The sequence below is a fragment of the Trachurus trachurus genome, assembly GCF_905171665.1.
Source record: "Trachurus trachurus genome assembly, chromosome: 13".
Classification (NCBI taxonomy): Eukaryota; Metazoa; Chordata; class Actinopteri; order Carangiformes; family Carangidae; genus Trachurus; species Trachurus trachurus.
In genome coordinates this window covers 28366124-28386116 of record NC_139892.1, presented here as the reverse complement: position 1 = coordinate 28386116, position 19993 = coordinate 28366124, and the positions used below count along the sequence as shown (strand labels likewise).

The 19993-nt window shown below is 43.6% G+C and overlaps 1 protein-coding gene across 1 annotated transcript in view; it reads left to right on the top strand.

Annotated features, from left to right (window-relative positions):
• Positions 1–16233, top strand: part of robo1 (roundabout, axon guidance receptor, homolog 1) — a gene marked incomplete at its 5' end in the record, with an annotated part of 220431 nt that extends 204198 nt beyond the window's left edge. The window contains 12 exons of the mRNA XM_083984904.1: positions 1521–1547; positions 3401–3443; positions 5216–5370; positions 7404–7790; positions 8594–8710; positions 9929–10073; positions 10355–10585; positions 11333–11826; positions 11934–12095; positions 15166–15441; positions 15539–15732; positions 16018–16233. Coding sequence (XP_083841030.1) covers positions 1521–1547; positions 3401–3443; positions 5216–5370; positions 7404–7790; positions 8594–8710; positions 9929–10073; positions 10355–10585; positions 11333–11826; positions 11934–12095; positions 15166–15441; positions 15539–15732; positions 16018–16032 — 2246 coding nt within the window. The 3' untranslated portion in view covers positions 16033–16233. The remainder of the gene's footprint in view (positions 1–1520; positions 1548–3400; positions 3444–5215; positions 5371–7403; positions 7791–8593; positions 8711–9928; positions 10074–10354; positions 10586–11332; positions 11827–11933; positions 12096–15165; positions 15442–15538; positions 15733–16017) is intronic.
• Between the last annotated feature and the right edge of the window lie 3760 nt (positions 16234–19993).

The following is a 19993-nucleotide window of genomic DNA, read 5'->3' as shown; positions in this document are numbered from 1 at the left end:
TACACATGCAATCTGAGACATCTTCATTCCAAGGCAACACCCTCATAAACAAAATTAAACATTGCCCATGTTCTTTAAAAACAGAGGTCATTCCGAGGGAATGTGTTGAGACAGAAGAAGTAACTTCTAACGCTTCATTAGTGCAGCAATGATCTGTGGCCGGGCGCTACACAACAGTACTGTGTAGGCTGAGATTACCCTACGGCCCTGTGTGATTCTCCGTGTTGATGTTTACTCATATAAAACTCAAAGAGTTCTTCAGGGGCACAGTAGGCAGTCACGCTCCCCCTTTCTTCTCCTCCTCGTGTCTGCCGACCACAAGAGGCCACGGTCTTTGTTGGAACTGGTTACTAAGAATGTTTTGAAAAGAGTATAATTGCAACCACATGAAGCAACACTCTGCACTCAGGGTGAAATAGGTTGGATCGGGACTGAATGTGTGCTTGTGTGTGCCACAGTGTTGTCTCCTAATAGATTACATATTTCAATTTTTCAAAATAGTTAAGTAGCTTTTTCTTATTTCTTCAGCAATGACTTCAGTTATACAAACCTCATGGTGCCCAAACAAATCAGCTGGAAAAAAAAGAAAGAAAATGAAGCAACACTGTATCAAATAATTATTCATCAAAGTTATAGCTCAGTTACAGCCCCATCCAGCCTGGGACTGAACGTCTGTGACAGAAAAAAAAAGTTGATTTATATATTTTAGTCACGTTTACATTTCTCATAAACTGTTTTGCCTACCAAGTGGTAGCGCTTCCTCTTCAAAGGCATTCATCACACAGATAAAAGACATCCAACCCCTCAAATCTTTACACCTCTTTGACTATCAAGAGGAGCGATTCAAGCACGGCAAGATGATAGTGGCGTTTAGAGGATATTTATTGGCACAGGTACTGCATGAATTAATTGTTTGGGGAAATGGAAACTGTGACAACAGCAGTGTCTGTCCTCTCAAATGTTTCTCTCAGATGTAGTTTTAGGTTAAAAGGCAGATGTCAACATTTAGACAGTGCGCTGGATGACTGCCAGCGTGGTACAGTGTTGCATCAAGTGCAAAAAAGCATTATTCTCTTCTTCAAAGGGGTCAAAAAACACACAGAGTACATTTTATAGAAGACACAGAAGAACTAAATGAACCTGGAGTGGGTCCGTGTTTTTACAAAAGGACTGCGTCCGTAACCGAAAGTGTGAGTAATTGAGCTGTGTGGGTGATGATGTGAGTGTTACAGATAGCAACAGACATCTCGCTGGTGTGTGACCCCCACACAGCGGGGGCCTCTGACAGTCTGGGCCGGGATTTGAACCAGCAGCTGGTTCAACACTCGCTTTCCCCCAGTCAGGGTCCAGGGATGTCTGAGGGGATCAAAGACTCAGGGGCAGCAAGGAGCATGAGAATACCGGCTACAGTGTGTTTTATGGATTTATGTGATGATGAAGCATAAGAACCACCTCACAGGATCTGATTCCAGACAGTACAGAAGCACAATAGTAACTTTATTTTCTCTCTTTCCCAACAGTGCCGTCCTTTACTTTCACACCAACAGGTAAGCACTGATTTCTATTTTTATTTTTGCACTACGTACTGTAATTGATCTGTTTTTATTCATCCACTGAACACACACATCACATTCTTCCTGTATGTTTGAAACACTGCCCATCATGGCTTGACACACCGTCACAGATTGGTCAGCCTCTTTTAAACAGTGATCCTGCTACACTGAAGAAGACCAGTCACTATGTCGGCTTAGTTTGTTTACTCTGAACCCAACAAAGCGGCTATAATGCTGATTTCTAGATAGCATGCTGGCATGTAACACCAGAGTATCAGCGTCTGTCCTGCCATGCCAGTTCTCCCTTTTTGGTTCTGTTGCCAGCTTATTGCTGCAACAACGCTGGCCCCCTATGCCATGTTTGTACCTTTTTATACAGGACGGCGAGTTGGAATAAAGCCGCCACATTCCAGCTCTAGACAGCCTGTATACAAAGGGCTCTTGATTGTAGAGAAGTCAGAAGAGGTGTATCAATAAAAAGGAGCCAATCATTGGCACCGTTTAGAAATAAATGTTGCACCAAATGTTTGTGTCATGTCAGAACATTATGCTCAAAGAGAAGCAGACCACAGCACTGAGAAGTTGTTAAAACTAGTGGTGACTTGATCAAAGGGCTGCTGGCAACTTCAGATGGGATTTAAGAGAATGACACACCACCAGCACTCCCAACACACCAATTAGATAGGCGAGCGGCAGCAGAGCTAAGAAGGTTATCTGTGAACTGAAGTGACACAGCATAAAACAGATAAAAGAAAATCTCTCTCTGTGCCTCTCTATCATCCTCTCTCTGCCGTTCTCTCTCTCTCTGCAAGTTTGTATTTGCTGTCCTCTCTTCCTTTTTTCTTCCACTCGTGGACTTTTCATCCATCTGAAATCCTCTGTTTCCCGGAGGTGTGTCAGCAGCGTTGGCTGGGCTTATAGGGCGCTGGTGATGGCTGAATGGGTGAAGGAAAGTAAAAGTGAGGGAGACAATGCTGTACAGTATGTGTGTGTGGCTACACTGACTGATCCTATCTGTGCTGTGAGACTGTACATTAACAGTAGCAGTGTTGTTTCTGCCTGCCCGGGGGCTGGTAATCAGGTGGAATAATTTGGCAGTTGCAGGTTTGTTTCATGACCTGCTGGAAATGTTTACAGTGAAACACACTCCTTGTTTGTGTGATTAGGTTTCTGTCTCTTTAAGAAGAAAATCCTTTCCCTGGTACCTAGAGTAAAACCAGGATGTAAAAGGGAATTATGCTGATTTTAATCTAGAACCGGTTTGTGATGCTTTGCATTAAAGAGAGTTAATCTACGAGCTCCTCTGGCTACATGCAGAGGCCAAAAACACACTTCCTGTTTTGAAAAAGAGACGAGGAATCGACATAACCGAGGCCCTACCTGCCTCTCTTCCATCATCTCTCCTCTCAGGGAAGAGATTGTAATTAAAGTTGGAAGTTTATCTCCCCTTCACACACCGGCAGCTTAGAGCTCCTTGAAAGAGTCCGACTTGCAGCACACGGAGCTTCAAACGCACTGAACCCGAGCCAGACAACCAAAGAGCTCTGCCTCTCTGTTCTTCATAAGCCTCTTACATATCCTCCTCCTGCTCCTGTTGCTGTTTGTGTGACTCAGCCGAAATGATGCCACACACATTCGTGCACATGCTCACTTGAACAGTAACAATAACGCACGCAGACACTCAATAAAAAGAAGCATTCCCATCATCGCTCGCCAGCCTGACAATGCTGAATAAAATGAATAATTTTGTGTTAACCTTGAATGACAATGGCAGAGATGATGAGGTGATGAAATTGGTAGCTGTTGTGAAATCATGTTGTGAAACTCGTTCTTTTCTTTGCTTTCAGTGGCGTATCAGAGAGGTGGGGAAGGTGTAAGCAGCGCTGGAAGGTAAGAGTTCATATTTTGTTTTTGAAGATGTTCAAATATTTAATATGTTTGAAATGTTTGACATATTTGGGGAAATTAAATGATGTATAGAAATTTCGAACACAATGGGATCCTCTGAGTAGGTGAGGGAGTAGGGTTGGGCAGATGTACTTTTATTAGACCAACACTAGGGGGAGTGCTGTGCCTTTCTAAAGGGAGCTGAGGAGCAGTATGGGAGCTGAGGAGCAGAATGGGAGCAGTATGGGAGTGCATAAAGTATGATACCAACAGGAACAAAGCCTTACAGTCTGCCAAGAGCCCATTCCCATCCCATTTAGTGGAGAGCCACATCCAGCCACAAGGCTGTGCCATAGCGTCACCGTAAAACTCACGTATGATGGAGATACATGCGTGCACATACCAGCAACAACAGCAACACACCTCCTCACAGTGTGGAATGGTGCATTGTGCACAAACATGGAGACTGTACAGACTTGCGTTGGGCAAACACTGCCTCAGCTCCCTAACACTCATTTGTATTTCTGCTGGATGGTGTTTGGCACGTTGTTGTCATACAGGAAATGTATATTCATCCGTTGCCCTCTCTTTACCCCGGATTAAAAAAAAACATGCACACATTGCTGTACTGTACAGTATGTTTACGTATGTGTGGTTGTGTGTTGTTCAAGTGTTTATGAATAGTTAGATTGAAGCCATCAGCAGTAAATCCATATTCATTATATTATCCAGTGCTATGATTGAATCCCACATGCAGCAAGGCTGTGTCAGCTCTGCACAAAGACAATGGCCATTTAATATCAACATACAACTGCAGGGGTGATTGAGGAGCTATTGTGAGATTGTATTTGGCTGTACAAGACAAATGTGTTCATTACCCAAAATGAATCCAAGAAATGAGTCATTTGAGTGGGGAATGAGGAAACGTAATTCGATGCTAATTCAGTGTTGGGATATGCAAACTGGAGTCATTCTGTGGAGATTTGAATACCGAAACAATGTATGGCACCGCAAGAGTAGTCTGCCTTCTCTTTATATGCTACATTGATTCATTTCATGAGCAATAGGAGGCAATTTATTCTTAGCTCCTTTAACACTCAGTGTTTGGCCCCAGGTCAGGTTGTACAGTAGAATCCTGTTGAAGAAGTGATTTTGTATTGTTTTGGGATTAAAGCCGAAGAAACGGGAGCAAGACATGGAAACAATAGAGATGGATGGCCAGATGACGATGTGAAAGACTGGTCCCCATGGGTCTTTCTTCCACACACGTTTTTCTTCTTCCCTTCTATAGAGCTAATAAAAAATAAAAAATAAACTTTTTAAAATGATAGAGATGTTGTGTGACACCATGGAATCTACTCAGGGAGAGTTTTTGGTTCACTGCCTGTTCAGGACGCGCATTTCGCAACATTGGGAGTGAATTTTATCTGGCTGTCTAATCCAGGCGGATCGCTAATGCTCACGAGGGCTCAGGGAAAGTGTCATCGGCTGTGGGCAAGTCAAGCACACACAATCTATTTAGCTGGGCTTTTTTTCTAATGTGCATCATGTTTGTGTGTGTGCATGTGTGTGAGTGTGTGGCCAAAAGGCAAAAAGAACTAAAGCCGGATTTTGAGTTTTTCTATTCTCAGCTCCTGGATAAATAAACTCCACATAATCTTCTCTTTCAAATATTGTGTTTCTGTGAGTGTTTCAGTTCATTCACATAAATGTCACTGTGGTGTTGGCTTAGTCTGTCACAATTGTTAACCATTTGGCCTTATTTTTTTTTACAGGCCTGGTTTGCTAAACATTGGGGAATCTGCCACTCAGCCCTGGCTGGCTGACACATGGCCTAACTCCTGCTCCAACCACAACGACTGCAGCATCAACTGCTGCACTGCAGGCAATGGCAACAGCGACAGCAACTTGGCAACGTACAGCCGACCAGGTAAGTAGCGCCGAAACCTGCCATGCGTAGGCAACAACAAAAATAAACACTCCCCTCAAAGGCAATGATGCAGTCCTTGACAAAATAACTAGAGATAAGAAGTACAGGCACTGGGGGAATCCACGGTGCAAAAGGAAGTAAAATCTGATATCTGGGTTAGTTCCCCCGAGAGTTGTTCTGTGTATCTCTCCTTTCTGTAGGTCTCCACGAGAAAAACCTGGAGAAATATTAGGATTAAGAGTGGCTGTGTGCTTGTGTGTTTGATTTATCTGAGGTTAAAGTAGAGCTGTTTTAGGCAGGAAATAAAAAGAGCGCACTGAGAGCGGCTTATGGCCCTACTCTGTTGCTAATCGAATTGCTCTGCTGATTTCCATACTGTTGTTATAGCCGGTAATGTAATTTCCCCTAAGTGCTCAGTTATTTAAGAAATGTGCAGCGGGCGAAGAGGTCAAGGCTGGACTGCAGACGGTGGCCAGAATCAGAGAAGGACAGAGAGAGAATGATAGAGAGAGGTGCACCTGGTAGCCCAGATGGAAGAGAAAGAACGAGTATATGCTAAAGCATACACAGAGATGTATGGATGGAGGGGGGAGTGTGAATGAGATAGAGTTAAGTAGGTGGAGAGGAGAAAAAAAGGCTAGAGGAGTATGGAACACCTCCAGGTGGCCTTTTAGTTTATTCAGCACTGCTACAGATGTCAACAAAAGGGAGCACATTTGGCCTCCAAAGCACATACGCTACTGCTATACAATATACACTACTGCGTGTATACACACACTCAGGCACACAGTGACCTATCTGAAAAGAGAACAGAGCAAAACTTGCAGCCAAAAACTTCATTGTGGATGACACAGGATTTTATGTTATTCATTTTCAGCCATGAAAGTCTTAAAAAAATAAAATAAAATAAAATCTTTCCATGGAAACTTGGACTGCAATGAAATGCTTTATGTTCTAAATTATGCACTTTGGGACTATGCCTTTAAGGGCAGGCCATAATTCCTATCCAGCTGTTCGGCCTAATATCCATCCAGCCATTCAATAGTTTCTCCTTGCCTCAGACCCTTTCCAATGAGGATTAATAATTCATTTTGTAGACTTTATAGTCATCAAGTTGAGTTTTTTTTCTGTGCTAATCACCCTTCTGAGGCTGAAGTGTTTAACTCTACCTTAACATGGTGTGAGATGTTTAACAGGGAATAACAGGCTAAAGGCAACCCTCACTCTTCGCATGGCACCCCGCTGTATGACACTAAGGAGCTTGCCAGACGCATGCTTTGTGTGTGTGCCAAACCTAAACTCTGTGAACATTAAGAGGATCACTGACTAGGTGACAGAGCAAAGAAATAGGAGTTAATGTCCCTTTATCTCAGCCATAGGGGCGCTTTCACAGATCAAGCATTGAAGTGTCGAGCTGTTCCGCGCAGCTGAAATGTGAGGCGCATGGCACGAGCAAGCGTGCACCTATGGCCGTCCTTGGTATTTACCGCAAGGCTGGCTCTCAGATCTGCTGGAGGATTTGAATATTTTATGAGCCAGAGAAAATTGGATCTGTCAGTGGAGCTGTGCTTTTACTGCGTGCTTCATTCCAGGCCTTTGATACAGACATGTCTCTCTGTCCCTCTCAATGAGCAAAGACGTTCCCACCGTCACATGGAGAAAAAAAAAAAAACACAGAGATGACACCCACATTGAGTCATGGGTGAGGCCGAGAAGAGACAGAGCGAGAAAAGGTGTAATACCACTTGTGTCACTCACCTTAACTAGATCATCATTTCCCAAACAAAACAGAGACTTGAAATGGAAATAGAGATCTCTCGCTCTCTGGTGGTGGTGGTGGTGGTGGTGGGGGGGGGGGCAGCGATCTCTCAAAAAAGCCCCACACGAATATGTTATAAATATTACACTTATATAAATCACTTTAAGCCCTGCAGATCATATGATGCCCTATTGTTTTAGCAAAACTGGCAAACTGCTGCAAAGCTGATCAGCAGCAGACGAGATTCACTAAACACCCTGCTCATGTCCTCCAGCCGACTGCATTGCCAATTATAACAACCAGATGGAAAACAAGCAGACCAACCTCATGGTGCCGGAGTCGGGAGTGTATGGAGATGTGGACCTGTCCAACAAGATCAATGAGATGAAGACCTTCAACAGCCCCAACCTTAAAGACGGACGCTTTGTGGGTCCGGGGGGCCAGCCGACACCTTACGCCACCACCCAGCTCATCCAGTCCGCCATCATGGGCAACAATATGAACTCAGACAGAGGAACCGGAGGGAGCGGAGGTGGACTCGGGGGTGGAGGGGAGGTGAATGAAAAACACGGCTGGAAGCCCGCCTCGGTCCAGCAGCAGAAACAGGAAATGGGCTCCCAGCTGCAGTACATCATCATGGAGCAAAACAAGCTGAACAAGGGTGAGTGTGTGGAATACCCGACAGCCATGGTTAAAGAAGTCATCTCCGAGCCATGATCCTCCTCCTCCTACCGCTTCACTTTCCCCCCCCTTCTCTGTTCTCTCCTCTGCCGGCTCTTCCAGCTTCACCGTGGAAGCCTGTTGAAGAGTTTCATGCTCATATTTTTCCTTGGTTTCTGTCTCGCTCCCTTTCAAGTCAACATATCCGTCACCACTCTTTCCTTTCTGCCTGTTTGTATGGCATTCATGTAACCCCCTCATCACCCTTCAAGCAATCATGTACAATCTCTGCCGCTAAATGTGAGCCATGCTTGAATTGCTGTCGCCGCGCAGTATCTGGGGTTGTCTTTTTGTGACGAAGGCAGGTGTGAAGGTTTATCTTTGGTGTCAGATTTCTAAAGGCAAGACAAAGATAATTCTTGGCTCTTTAGATGTTCTGAACAAAGCTATCGTCACCTTGTTGGACCTGCAGAAATGAAAACCACATCTGGTGCGATAGGTTTTTGAGATTTTTCTGCAGACTTTGCATGTGTTTCACATACTCACCTGAAAGTCATAAAGCATGAACTGCACGGCTCTCGTCACGTGTAATACTGAACACAGTGCTCAGTGTAATGTCATTTCATGGTACACACCTTTTCATATTTCCACTGTGAAATGGTTTTGTGCTGCTAATCAAATGCTGGTGCTTTATTTCCTTGTTCATTACAAAGAGGTTTGCTCTGCTTGAATGTTTCTGAGTTTCCAAGATGTCTGCCCTGGGGGCCACACTAACCTCACACTCCCCGTGCTTCCCATCCTCAGACCGCTACAGAGGAGGCGACAGCCCTATGCCAGCCACCATCCCCTACAACCAGACCCATGACAGCCATACTGGAGGCTCCTATAACAGCTCTGACCGAGGCAGCAGCAGTACCTCCGGTAAGAGGGTTGGGTCCTGAAGGACAACCAGACTAGCTGCAGGACAGACAGGCACAGGTTATATAAAAAAAAAAACAGCATATGCAAAAACTCTTTCTCCCTCTCAGAATTGTTAGGAGGTTTGTTCTTGATTTTTTTTTTTGTTCTTTTCAATTTGACTGTCAGTGTATTTTCCCAGCGTATTATAGTTGTGAACCATATAATCACATACATCCCCCCAGCTCTGTTTGAAAATCCCAGTTTTCCTCAAAAGCAATAAATCACTTTGAGACATTAATAATGGTTGCTTTAAAATGGTAATTTGATTAATTTCCATGTCAGCTTATTTTGAAGAGAAACTGAAAGGGAGATGCCTTCGGAAAGTGGGAAATTGCGGAATGAAAGGAGAAGAGGAAACTGACAACAATGCCTCCTAACAATAGCATGAGCACCATGCTAGGCATTTTCTAGTGTCTTTTGTTTTCTGGATGCGATGTCATCTAAGGGATGTTTAAAGCAAATTGGATGAAAAAAGAACTTCCCTGTTTTGTTGTTGTTTTTGTTATCTGTTTTCTGTTTTGTTTCCCTGCTTTCTACTTTATTCCCATGTTTGTCCTTGCTTATTTTTGCATTGCTTCCGTTAATTGGCTTTACTTTAATTCAAGAACGGAGCAGCCTAATTTCATCAGGGCCTCAATGTCTGTCTTTGGACAAGGACAAATGAAAACACATTGCAGACGGCATGCAACACTGCCACCTTAATGCCATGTATCCATTCTGATATTGCGTTTGAAGTTCAAGCCATTAAGGAGAAGCCTTTAGTGCTCGCTGCACCTCACAGCTCATTGGTTCACAATTCTAATAGTTTGGTATTAATTGGATCCTTTTCTGCCTGTTTTCTTCCCACCTTTTTTCTCAGTACTGGTTAATACGGGTGTGTGGAAATTACTGTGGTTTATAGTATTTTCCGTCATTTAATAACTCAGAGATATGTGTGCACACTTGCATAAAGTGGAGGGTTGCATTAGCTGTGCCACTCTGACATGTAAAACGATCTTTTCTTTGTCAGCCAGCCTAGTTAATGCATTTTATCTGCTGTCATATCCTTGCTCATTAACTTGAGATTTCTTCCGACATTAATAATTGATGTGTTTTTCAGAGACATGGAGAATATAAGTATGTGTCTGCAGGTGTCTTGTGGCTGATGGAGTGCTCCTTCTTCCCCATTTTTTTAAGCAGGGAGTCAGGGTCAAAAGAAGGGAATGCGAACCCCCAAACTACCCAAACAGAGCACAATGAATTGGGCTGACCTGCTGCCCCCTCCCCCTGCAAACCCACCCCCGAGTCGGAGCGCAGAGGAGTACTCTCTTTCAATGGAAGAAAGGTGGGACATGTCTGCACAGACAAAAAGATTCAGGCAATCTGACAGGCATGCAAACACCGTTTTTAAACACTCATTGATTCTTCCTGCCTTTTCCCATTTCTCGCATTCATTGCAACTATTTGCCTTAAGGGTTCTCTATCTCTTAGAGCTGGGATCATGTCAAACCTTGATAGACAGATAGCATGAATATTAAGTGCATGTTTTTCTAGCTTCAGTATAAACATTCATGTTTTTTAGTGAGTGATGTGAAGGTAACAAGGCTTGTTTCCTTCTCTTGGCAGCTGTGACCCAGACATGCAGTGCCCCATGCCCCCCTCTCACATGTACCTGCAGCCTGATGAGCTGGAGGAGGAAGAGGAGATGGAGAGGGGCCCCACTCCTCCCATCCGAGGGGCAGCGTCTTCCCCTGCAGCTGTTTCTTACAGTCACCAGTCCACAGCCACCCTCACCCCCTCACCACAGGAAGAGATGCAACCGATGCTCCAGGACATGCCTGACAGCCATGAACGCAGGTACACCTGCATGCCATTAAACACTCTACTAGGATATAAGCATAAACAAGTAGAAAATGAAGAATTGACAGTCTGTGTAAAGATGTTTCGGAGACATATCTATTCTTTAAATCCTTACATAGAGAAATAATCCCCAAACTGTTTGAAATATAGAAACATTTTCCATGTTTTAGTCCATTAATTCCAAATTCTGTATATTCTGCGGGACATTTTTCAAAAGCATATCTTTGCCTTTAGAGTGATTTGTTACAGTACCTCCCTGGGAGCCATTTGTTTCAGTTCATTTCAGTACAGCAATGAAAATCAACTTCCACCAATTTGAATGTAGTTTGAAACAAGTAATACATCACAGTCTGAATTTAGTCTATTTTATGTTTTTGTCAAAGTTCCATTACCATCGCATGATGATGAGAGCCCGCAAATTTAGGGTTCAATCTTTTAAAGAAACAATTTCAGCTATCAAGTCTACATAGTTGTTTTCATTTCCGTTTTCTTATCGCTTATTTCTGGGTCCAATTTCAGGATAAAATAGTTGTAAACTCAACTAAAATCTTAAACATAATTGTGTTGGTGTATCTAAGGAAGTCAACAGCCATAATGCACAGTACTGTACATCTGACTGCTAGTTTATTGGCTAACATGTGAAGTCCTTATGATGACTTTTCTTTTTATGTATAATTTGTCCCAAAATAATTTTACATTACTGTACATGTTGTTCTGATACTATGTGTTTCTCACTTTTTGAAGGCGTCATGCTGTGAGCCCCCCACCCCCTCCGAGGCCCCACTCTCCTTCACACACATATGGCTACATGACCAGCCCATTGGCCTTGGACACTGACGGCATGGAGGAGGACGATATATTGGAGGAGGAAGAGGAGGGAGACGAGACAGATGCAGAGGTGGCCAAGATGCACTACCACCACACCCACCCCCACACACACCCTCACCACCCCCAGATGCATCCGCGAAGGTTGCTGCTACGAGGGCTCGAGCAAACGCCTGCGTCCAGCATGGGCGACCTGGAGAGCTCAGTGACTGGCTCCATGATCAACGGGTGGGGGTCGGCCTCTGAAGAGGATAATGTCTCTTCGGGGAGATCCAGCGCAGTCAGCTCATCAGATGGATCCTTCTTCACTGATGCCGACTTTGCTCAAGCGGTTGCTGCAGCTGCAGAGTATTCAGGCCTCAGAGTGGCCAAGTACCCCAACACACAGGGCCAGGAAGTCGGAGGAGCTTCAGGTAGGTTTTATAAAAGGCGACCACATCCGCAAAAAAATTTTTGTTGCAGGGATTCTGAGGAAATGGAAAAAAAAGCAAACTATTCATTCCTCTGTTTTTTTTCTTAGCACGAAAATACCAAATAAACCCATCAGGCCACCGTCCTGGCAGCCCGGTGTCTACAGACAGTAACATGAGTATGGCAGCTGTACACAGGAGGCCTCCGAAAAAGCAGAAACAGCATCCTGCTGCCCATCCAGGAAACCAGCGACGTGAAGCATATAATGAAGGTACACACGTGATTACATCTCAGTGTTAACAGAAAACACAGTTGAGTTAGCATTTCAAAATCATGCTAACTCAACATGCATGTTGTTTTTGTAGATTTCTGCCTAAAACATGAATATGAAGTGAGCTTAAATGTGACTTTTTAATAAGAGTACTAGCTCGGGTTATTCAGAGGTTGATGTGTTTCATTGCAAACATGAACAAGCAGCAAATATGAACTGATCTAATCAAATGTAGAAACCAGATCACGTACAGTAACTTTACATGTGTGATTATTCTGGTAGAAACATTTCTTGTTCACTACTCTGTACAGAAGATCCCCTAGAAACATTATTTCAGAAACTCGCAGTAGTCAGGTATGAGCGTAGTTTCCTGTGAAAGACATAAACACAGTGATAGTGAGAGACAGACGTGTAGCAGCAGTCATGGGTCAGCCGTGTCCCACAACTACACAGATGGCCGAGTTTGTATCAATGGCTCTCCCTCTGTTCCCTCTGCAGATACGGAAGTGAAAAGTGCAGTTCACTGTAATGTAGTGTCCGTAAATGACGCGGGAGTTCTGGGTGCGTCGTGAGCCAGAGTTTTAATCATCTTCTTTCATGTGTTTTATGCACATGCAAACATGGCATCGGTCCTAATCTGCAGCAGTGCTGAACAGATCGGGCTAGTGGTGGGCTGGGGGCCAAGGCCATGGTGGGTAGAAGGGGAGGGAAGGAGGGAAAGGGAGGTGGTGGTGGGGGGGGGGGGGGGGAGTCTCCGGGGAGCTCTGCCCAGTTTGGCTATGCTGACACTGGGATGTGCCTCCACTCTAGCCACTAATGAAATTGATCCAGGTGCTCAGGCTCATACTGGAGTGCCACCTATGAGTGGACTGGGACCGTGCATAAACCAAACAGGAGCTAAATACCTGAGCAGCTGTAGACATAGAGCTTTAGTCTTGTTAGGTAAAAGAGAAACTGACTTCTTACAGCATCATCCTACCAGCGGAAAGCTGCTGCTTTATATTCCCTGTGGATAGACCTTGTATTTTTTTTAGAAAAAAGAAGTGTGTCTGTATGTGAGTTGTGTGCACACACTCACTCTGCTATGTACAATATGTGCTGTCCCAGAGCTGGCTCTCCTCTTAGTGTCAGGTGTCCTTGAGTGTTGGAAGCACTTGACAGGGAGATTTAATATCCAGCTCACTAGGAGCCAGACCAGCTATATCACTGCAGAAAATCCAACGCCCCCACCCCACCCACCCCCCAACCCAACCCAACCCAATCCACCCCCAAACCTCCACCCCCTGCCATCATCCTTATATCCTGGCTTCCTCCCCATCCGCTGCCCCTCCCTTTGGAATGATCTCCATCCCTCTCCACTCCCTTCTCTTCTCCCTGCTCCCCTCTCCTCCGTCTTTGTTTGAGCAGCGAGGGGGCGGACTGACAGCTCTGCAGCTCTGTCTGTCCATCAGTCCTCCTGCTGATTGCATTTGATCTGAATGGATTGTTTTTCATTTGGAGGTTATTGCCTCCCCCCACCTCTCATTCCACTTTCCACCCCCCACCCCTTTCATGGCCCGTCTGTGGTCTGCAGGACTGGTGCTAAGGTGGTAGGTGAGGGAAGGTGATTTGATGAAATGTAAAGGAGGATAGAAGAGGAAGGGAAAACACTGATGCTTGCTATTCATACATTGCATTGCAGTGTCTATTTCCATAGTTTCCAACTACGTCTCCAACTAATCTGCACTCACAGCAGCATAAACTATAAGTACATGAAAAACACCAGTTAAGGCAGCATAACAGGTGAATCAGCAAGGGAGCCGCCCTCCATCCCCACCCCTCTCCCCTCTTTGACCTACTCATTTCACTTGTTTGCGCAGTGGATGCGGAAACAGCCAGCTTATATTCCCCACATGATTCATATTGTGTTTGACTCTGATGCCTTTGTCTACCTCCTCTCTGAACATAACCCTTTCCTGTCTGTTGATCTGTCTCGGCCCTGTCTGCCTAATTAACCACCCCTCGAAAACACCCTCCTTGGCAAGCCCACAGCCACTTTTCAGACCTGAGCTCCGTCCTCAACGATATTTCCTCATAAATCTAACAGGCACTCTGCTCCTCCCTCGTAGTGAGCTATATCTCACAGACTGTGGCATTGATCGGACTTGGACTGAGGCAGGACTCAGGAGGCAAGAGAGATATTAAAAAACTGCAGACGCCTCTGTGCTGTGTGATATTGACTGGCCCCCTTTTGTATTCAGGAAGAGTGGATGGAGGTGGAGGATAATCAGAAAAAGTGTATTGAGGCTGCTTGATTCCACCAACAAGACGGAGCAAAGACATCACCTCCCCCATTAGCCTTACATGTGTAAAAAAAAAAAAAACATGGATTAAAAAAAGCAAAATAAAAGCTTTGATTCTTCACACAGTCTAGTGTTGTACAATCTTAAAAGAGAAAAGTAGCCATTGGGATGCAAGAAAGGTGACTTGCTACCTATATTAACTTTCTAATCCAACGTGGATTATGGGTCTGGCTGCCGACAAAACCATCCTTCAGGTCGGAGGCTGATTAGAAGATGAAAAGCCATCGATTGCAGGCACACAAGGCTTTTCTCTCAGCGTTTTGTTTAGATGGCTGTGTGATGTGTGCGAGGCTCGGCAGCCCACTGCTGGTCTCATATGAATAATAGCTCAAGGACAAGCGGCATTGATTCATCAACAGAGGAAGTCGAGCAGGTCAGGGAACCAGCTGCTGACCAGCACTCTCCCCTTTTTCCCTCTTCTTGCTCAAATCTCATAACTCTCTGGTCAGATTGGGCCTGTCTAATCTCATCTGTTCTGTTTACTGTCTGTTTCGGAGGAGTTTCCGCTCGGCACAGCCGTGTGTACAGATATGAGTGTCTGTACACACACTGCAGCTGTGTTTGTGTATCACCTTGAAGGTGTGAGACAGCCTGAGTGACAGATGATACACATTTAAGTTTAAGAGTACACAGATTTTTGTTTGTCAGTCTTGTGCAATTATCTAATCCCTAGTTTTTTTTTATGTTAACAGCTAATGTGTTCTTACTTTCCGTTGTTTATCCTTCAGATCTCCCTCCTCCACCCATCCCTCCTCCAGCGGTGCTTAAGTCCCCTACACATCCCTCCAAGGCAGCCCTGGAGGGCCGGGGGGTGGTCTCCCCTAAATCAGGTGACGGTCGAGACAAGAGAGGAGGAGCAGGGGGCTACAGAACCAGAGATGGCTCCGACCCCAGAACCAGCTCAACTGAACGCAAAGACGCTCAGGAGAGACAAAAGACTGGTCTGGGAGAGAAAGGGAATAGACATGAGGGTAGCATGGCCAGCAAGGCACGCCAACACGCAGGTAGGCTACTACAGCAAATACAAAGTGATGGCGTCTCTCTGGGCCATGTGCAGTTGTTTTTTTCAATCTGAAAGTTTCAATTCTTTTCTCTCCCAAGGTTCAGAGGACATTTTGCCCTACAGTCGACCACAGTTCCCCACAGTCAACAGCCCCCGAGACCCAAGCTCCTCCAGCTCCATGTCCTCTAGGGGCTCAGGGGGGCGGCGGAGAGGAGAAGGAGGCCGCAGAAACCCTGCAGACATGGGCCTCATCACCACGGGGGCCTTACAACCAGGAGATGAAGAGCTAGAGGTACCGTCTGTCAGTCAAGTGCACAAGCCATCTAAACAGATCTGACCATAGCAGCCCAACGTCATTTGGAAGTTCAGAGAAATACAAAGTCAATATTTTGGCAATTAGTTTTTTTTTTACATAAACACATAACAACACTGCAATCTGCAGTTCCTTGTTATCAGCTTGCATATACGCAGATACTGATCACTCTACAAAAAACTAATATTGGCTGATTTAGCAGTCAAGCTCGAGTTATGAAAGATGGATGCTAACCAAAACATTTGTTTTTGTGTCTTTGCCCAGATGGTAGAAAGCTGAAGAAGAGACGAGACAAAGGAGGAGCTGTCCTGATTTTTCCAAGAGTGGAGCACCATTGTTTCTCTTACAATTTTAAATATCTCAGTATTTCACCATCATGTTGGCTGCCATCATACTGTACATCAGTAGTGTTTCTTTACATCTGGAAAACAGACCAATGTTTTTTTTCTAACTATTCATTTTTTATGTCCATTTGAAAAAAAAGAGGAAAAAAACACAAAAAAAAGGAAAGCGTGTCTGAAGAAAAAAGAATGGTGCATTCAAAACAAAATACGCAGTAGTATATTTATGTTTAATTCCAATGCAATATGGAGTGAAAATCTTGCTCCAGTCATTGACATGACTCGGCTTGCCTTGACGAGAACTTTGGAGAGCCCATACAGTCAGATGTTACTGTAATGAAATAGCTGCAAGCAGGGGTGGACTGTAAATATACGTGTAAACATGATGTCCTCTTGTTTTACCCATTGTGGTACCTCAAATTTGTCTTCCTTGTTTTATTTTGCAAATTCTAATTTTATTATGCCAGTAAATATAAATATTATTTTATCATTTCCATTCATGTTGTAAATTGAAATATTATTTAGCTGCCCCAAGAAAGTGCCACTTTGGGAAAAATTCTTTTTTTTTTTTCTTTTCTGTTGTTTTTTTGTAATGCACTGTTATGTTTCGTGTTGTCGTCAATGTTTGTTATTTGTTTTACTTTGGTTTTAAAAGCACAATCACTAAACTTTATTTTAAACCATTCTATCTATTAACCTTTTTGTCTTACTGGAGGAAAACAGGTATGACAAAAGAGTCTAGTTAATCCTGATGATGGTGATGATGATGATGATGATGATAATGATGATGATGATGATGTAGGTAAAGGTTGCTGTTTACGAAGGCCGTTCTTGAAAGGAGACTCCTTGCGTTGTGATTGTCTCCCTCTCCAGTTCTAATGCTAGCTCAAGTGATAAAACAGACAGTTAATGTGAGTCATAGCTGCAATGTAAATATCTTTTTCGCATTGACCATAAACTCAGCTATTGCACATTAATCGAAACGGTAATGTTGTCTACTAATGCACTTAAACGAAATTCAAATACAGGAAATAAGAGTCACTTTGGGAATCTGGAGAGGTTGTTATTGGACAAGAAGGGTCTCTTTTCTTGACAAGACAGGGGTGGTGGATCCCTGTTTTTAAGGAGAAAGGGTGCTGTTGTTTATTCATAGGACATCTGCAAACATTTGTTTCGTAAAGCAAAAAAGTAAAAAGAACTAAAAAAAAAGATGAATAAAAAAGTTCAAACTATGAATGTTCCCTTTAGTCATTTGTCAAGATTTTCTGAAAGAATAAGAGTGGCTTGTTCTTGATCTCTCTCAATACCTACAAAGTCCCTGAGTTTATACACACACTAAAATTAAGCTTCTTATGCATAAACATTGTTCATGCATGTACAGTGCACATGTATTGTTCAGGTTGTGACTGTGACAATTCAGTATAAGGTAATCTGTAAAGGTAGTTTGGAGTGATTGACAGACAGTGACACACATGGGTATGGTGTTTGAGGCGCTTAAAATTGGCGGCAGCTGCTCCCAAAAGGAAGGTTGGGAGATTTGGCTGGGAGCAGGAAGGAAGAAGAGGCCATGCGCCGAGACCCCGGAGGAGCAGACTGCTGAACACGAAAAGAAACTGAAACGTGACACCTTCCATTATTTTTTTTACTTTTACACCCCTACTTAATGAATTGAAATAAATGCAACTGAGAGCAGGCTGGTCGGTGAAACCAACAAAACCAATGTCAAGGCAGACGGCCTGATTCAACCCACCTTCTTTGGGGCGTGATTAGCAGGGCGAGTTCCTCAAACAACAAAAGCAGTAATAATACAGGATGAAGACAACTTCAAGTTATAATGATTTAGGTATTGCTATTAATCCCGTGTGAAAAGTACACACCACTAACATTTGTGGAGATCAGAAAGATTATTCATAAAAGCAGTAAATCAATTTTACTGACATATTTATTATAGCTATAATTGAACAGTATCATAATAAAGCTCAATGTCATTGCATCTATCGCATGTTAATGTGAAATCATCGGAGTTTGCTTCACCCGAAAGGACGCGGTGTACTTCAACACCATCAAGGAGGGAACTATCAATATCCTCGGCTCACAGGCTAAACAGCCATTTCTGCTCTGTACAGTAGCTATTCAAATATATTACCTAATGCCAATTCCATTAGTGTTCTCCATTACTCATATCAGCATCTCATATCATTCCTTAAAGGCATCTGGAGCCACAGAGTGATGTTAAAACCAACGGTGAAGGGAGTCTATTCACTTTGACAGGCCTAGATTGCTGCCAATTAGGCGTAAGGAGGCTTCAATAAGGTTACATAAGAGAGAGAATCCAGTACTCATCTTATTCCTCATCACTCAGTAGCTGGTAGAACTGGTGGTATGACTGCTGACGCGGCAAAACAAAATATCCATAAAATCAGAAGATGACATTATCTCCACAGAGCGACTCTAGACAGAGACTTGTCCTAATTGGAGACTGAAATACATTTGTTCCAGTTTATTACATCTAACCTGCCTACTGCTTGTCCTCACAGAGGCAATAACCTGGCCTATGGGAGTCTTTAATGTCAACCACTGTCTGTCTGGCTTATTCAAACATCAGTGATGAAGAAAAAGAGACGGTTCCTCCCCTTTATACACCCTCCAGGAGTCTCGAAGAACTGGAATGGAAGTCCTGTTTTTACAAGTTAATGAAGAGTGCTGCCCACCTCAACATGCTGGAGCCTCATGAGACTATAAGCGTTCGGAGTCCTCTGCTTAAAGCCATCAGAGCGACAAGAGAGCCTATGTGCACTAGACTCATTTATGACCACCGTTTAAATAACCAGACCAACTTTGATTGAGCATTTTTTTTGAACATGTACAATTGCCATCTTTAGAATTTAAAGAACTTGATGTTTACAGAGATGAATCAGAAATATATCAGTATAATTCAGTAATGGTTTTATAATGATTTGGCTGTGACAACACCAGTCTTGGAATCCCGCTCCCTGCCTCCCTTCCTCCCTCTCTCCCTCCCCCTTCCCACCCCTCCTCTGCTCTCTCTCTCAGCTTTCGAAGATCCCTTCCCCCCTCGTTCCCCCAGGTGTTCTCTAATAAGCACCTTTCTAAACAAGAACAAATTTGGAACAGGGGAGCGCATCCCCTTATGCCTCCATCCATCATTTTAATGAGTGAAGGTGTGTCCAGGCCCCTCAATGAGATGCAGGTGATTAAGGACATTAAGCGGATACACTGGCTGCCAGGGTTATTCACCCCATAATGGCATGAATATGCAAGATGAGGCTGGATGCTCTTTGGTCTGGTCATTACAGTCACTCTACCTGTGTGCTCTGAGCTGTAGAGGCATGTCTGCACAGTGGAAACTGGAGATAAGAGAATGAAAACAGGATATGTGCATTTATTACAATAGATTTTCCCTCCCTAGCTTTGGACGTTTCTTTTTCATAGGCCCTATGTTAAAAAATACTGTATACTGTACAACACTGTATCTATAACAAATACACATTTATAGTCTACATGAACTGTAGTGCTTTTTTGTCTGATGTGACAGGAAAGAGAATATCTTTGGTGTTTGGATTAAACAGACATCACCTTGACAGTATATAAATAGTTATGACATTTTTAACTATTAACGTATGTGACATTTTGATGAGCAAACAATTAACTGATTAATCAAGAAGATAATTGGCCTAATCGTCAGTTGTAAATATTATTCTATATTGCTGCACTAACTATACAGTTTGGAAAACAGTTGTAATTTTAAATTACTAATATAAATGAATATTCTTCAATATCATATAATCTCTAATAATGAATGTAACTGGTCTCCCATTTGTCTACAAAACAAAAATAATCCAGTAGAAGAAGATGACAGGAAACAGTTTGAGGTTAAA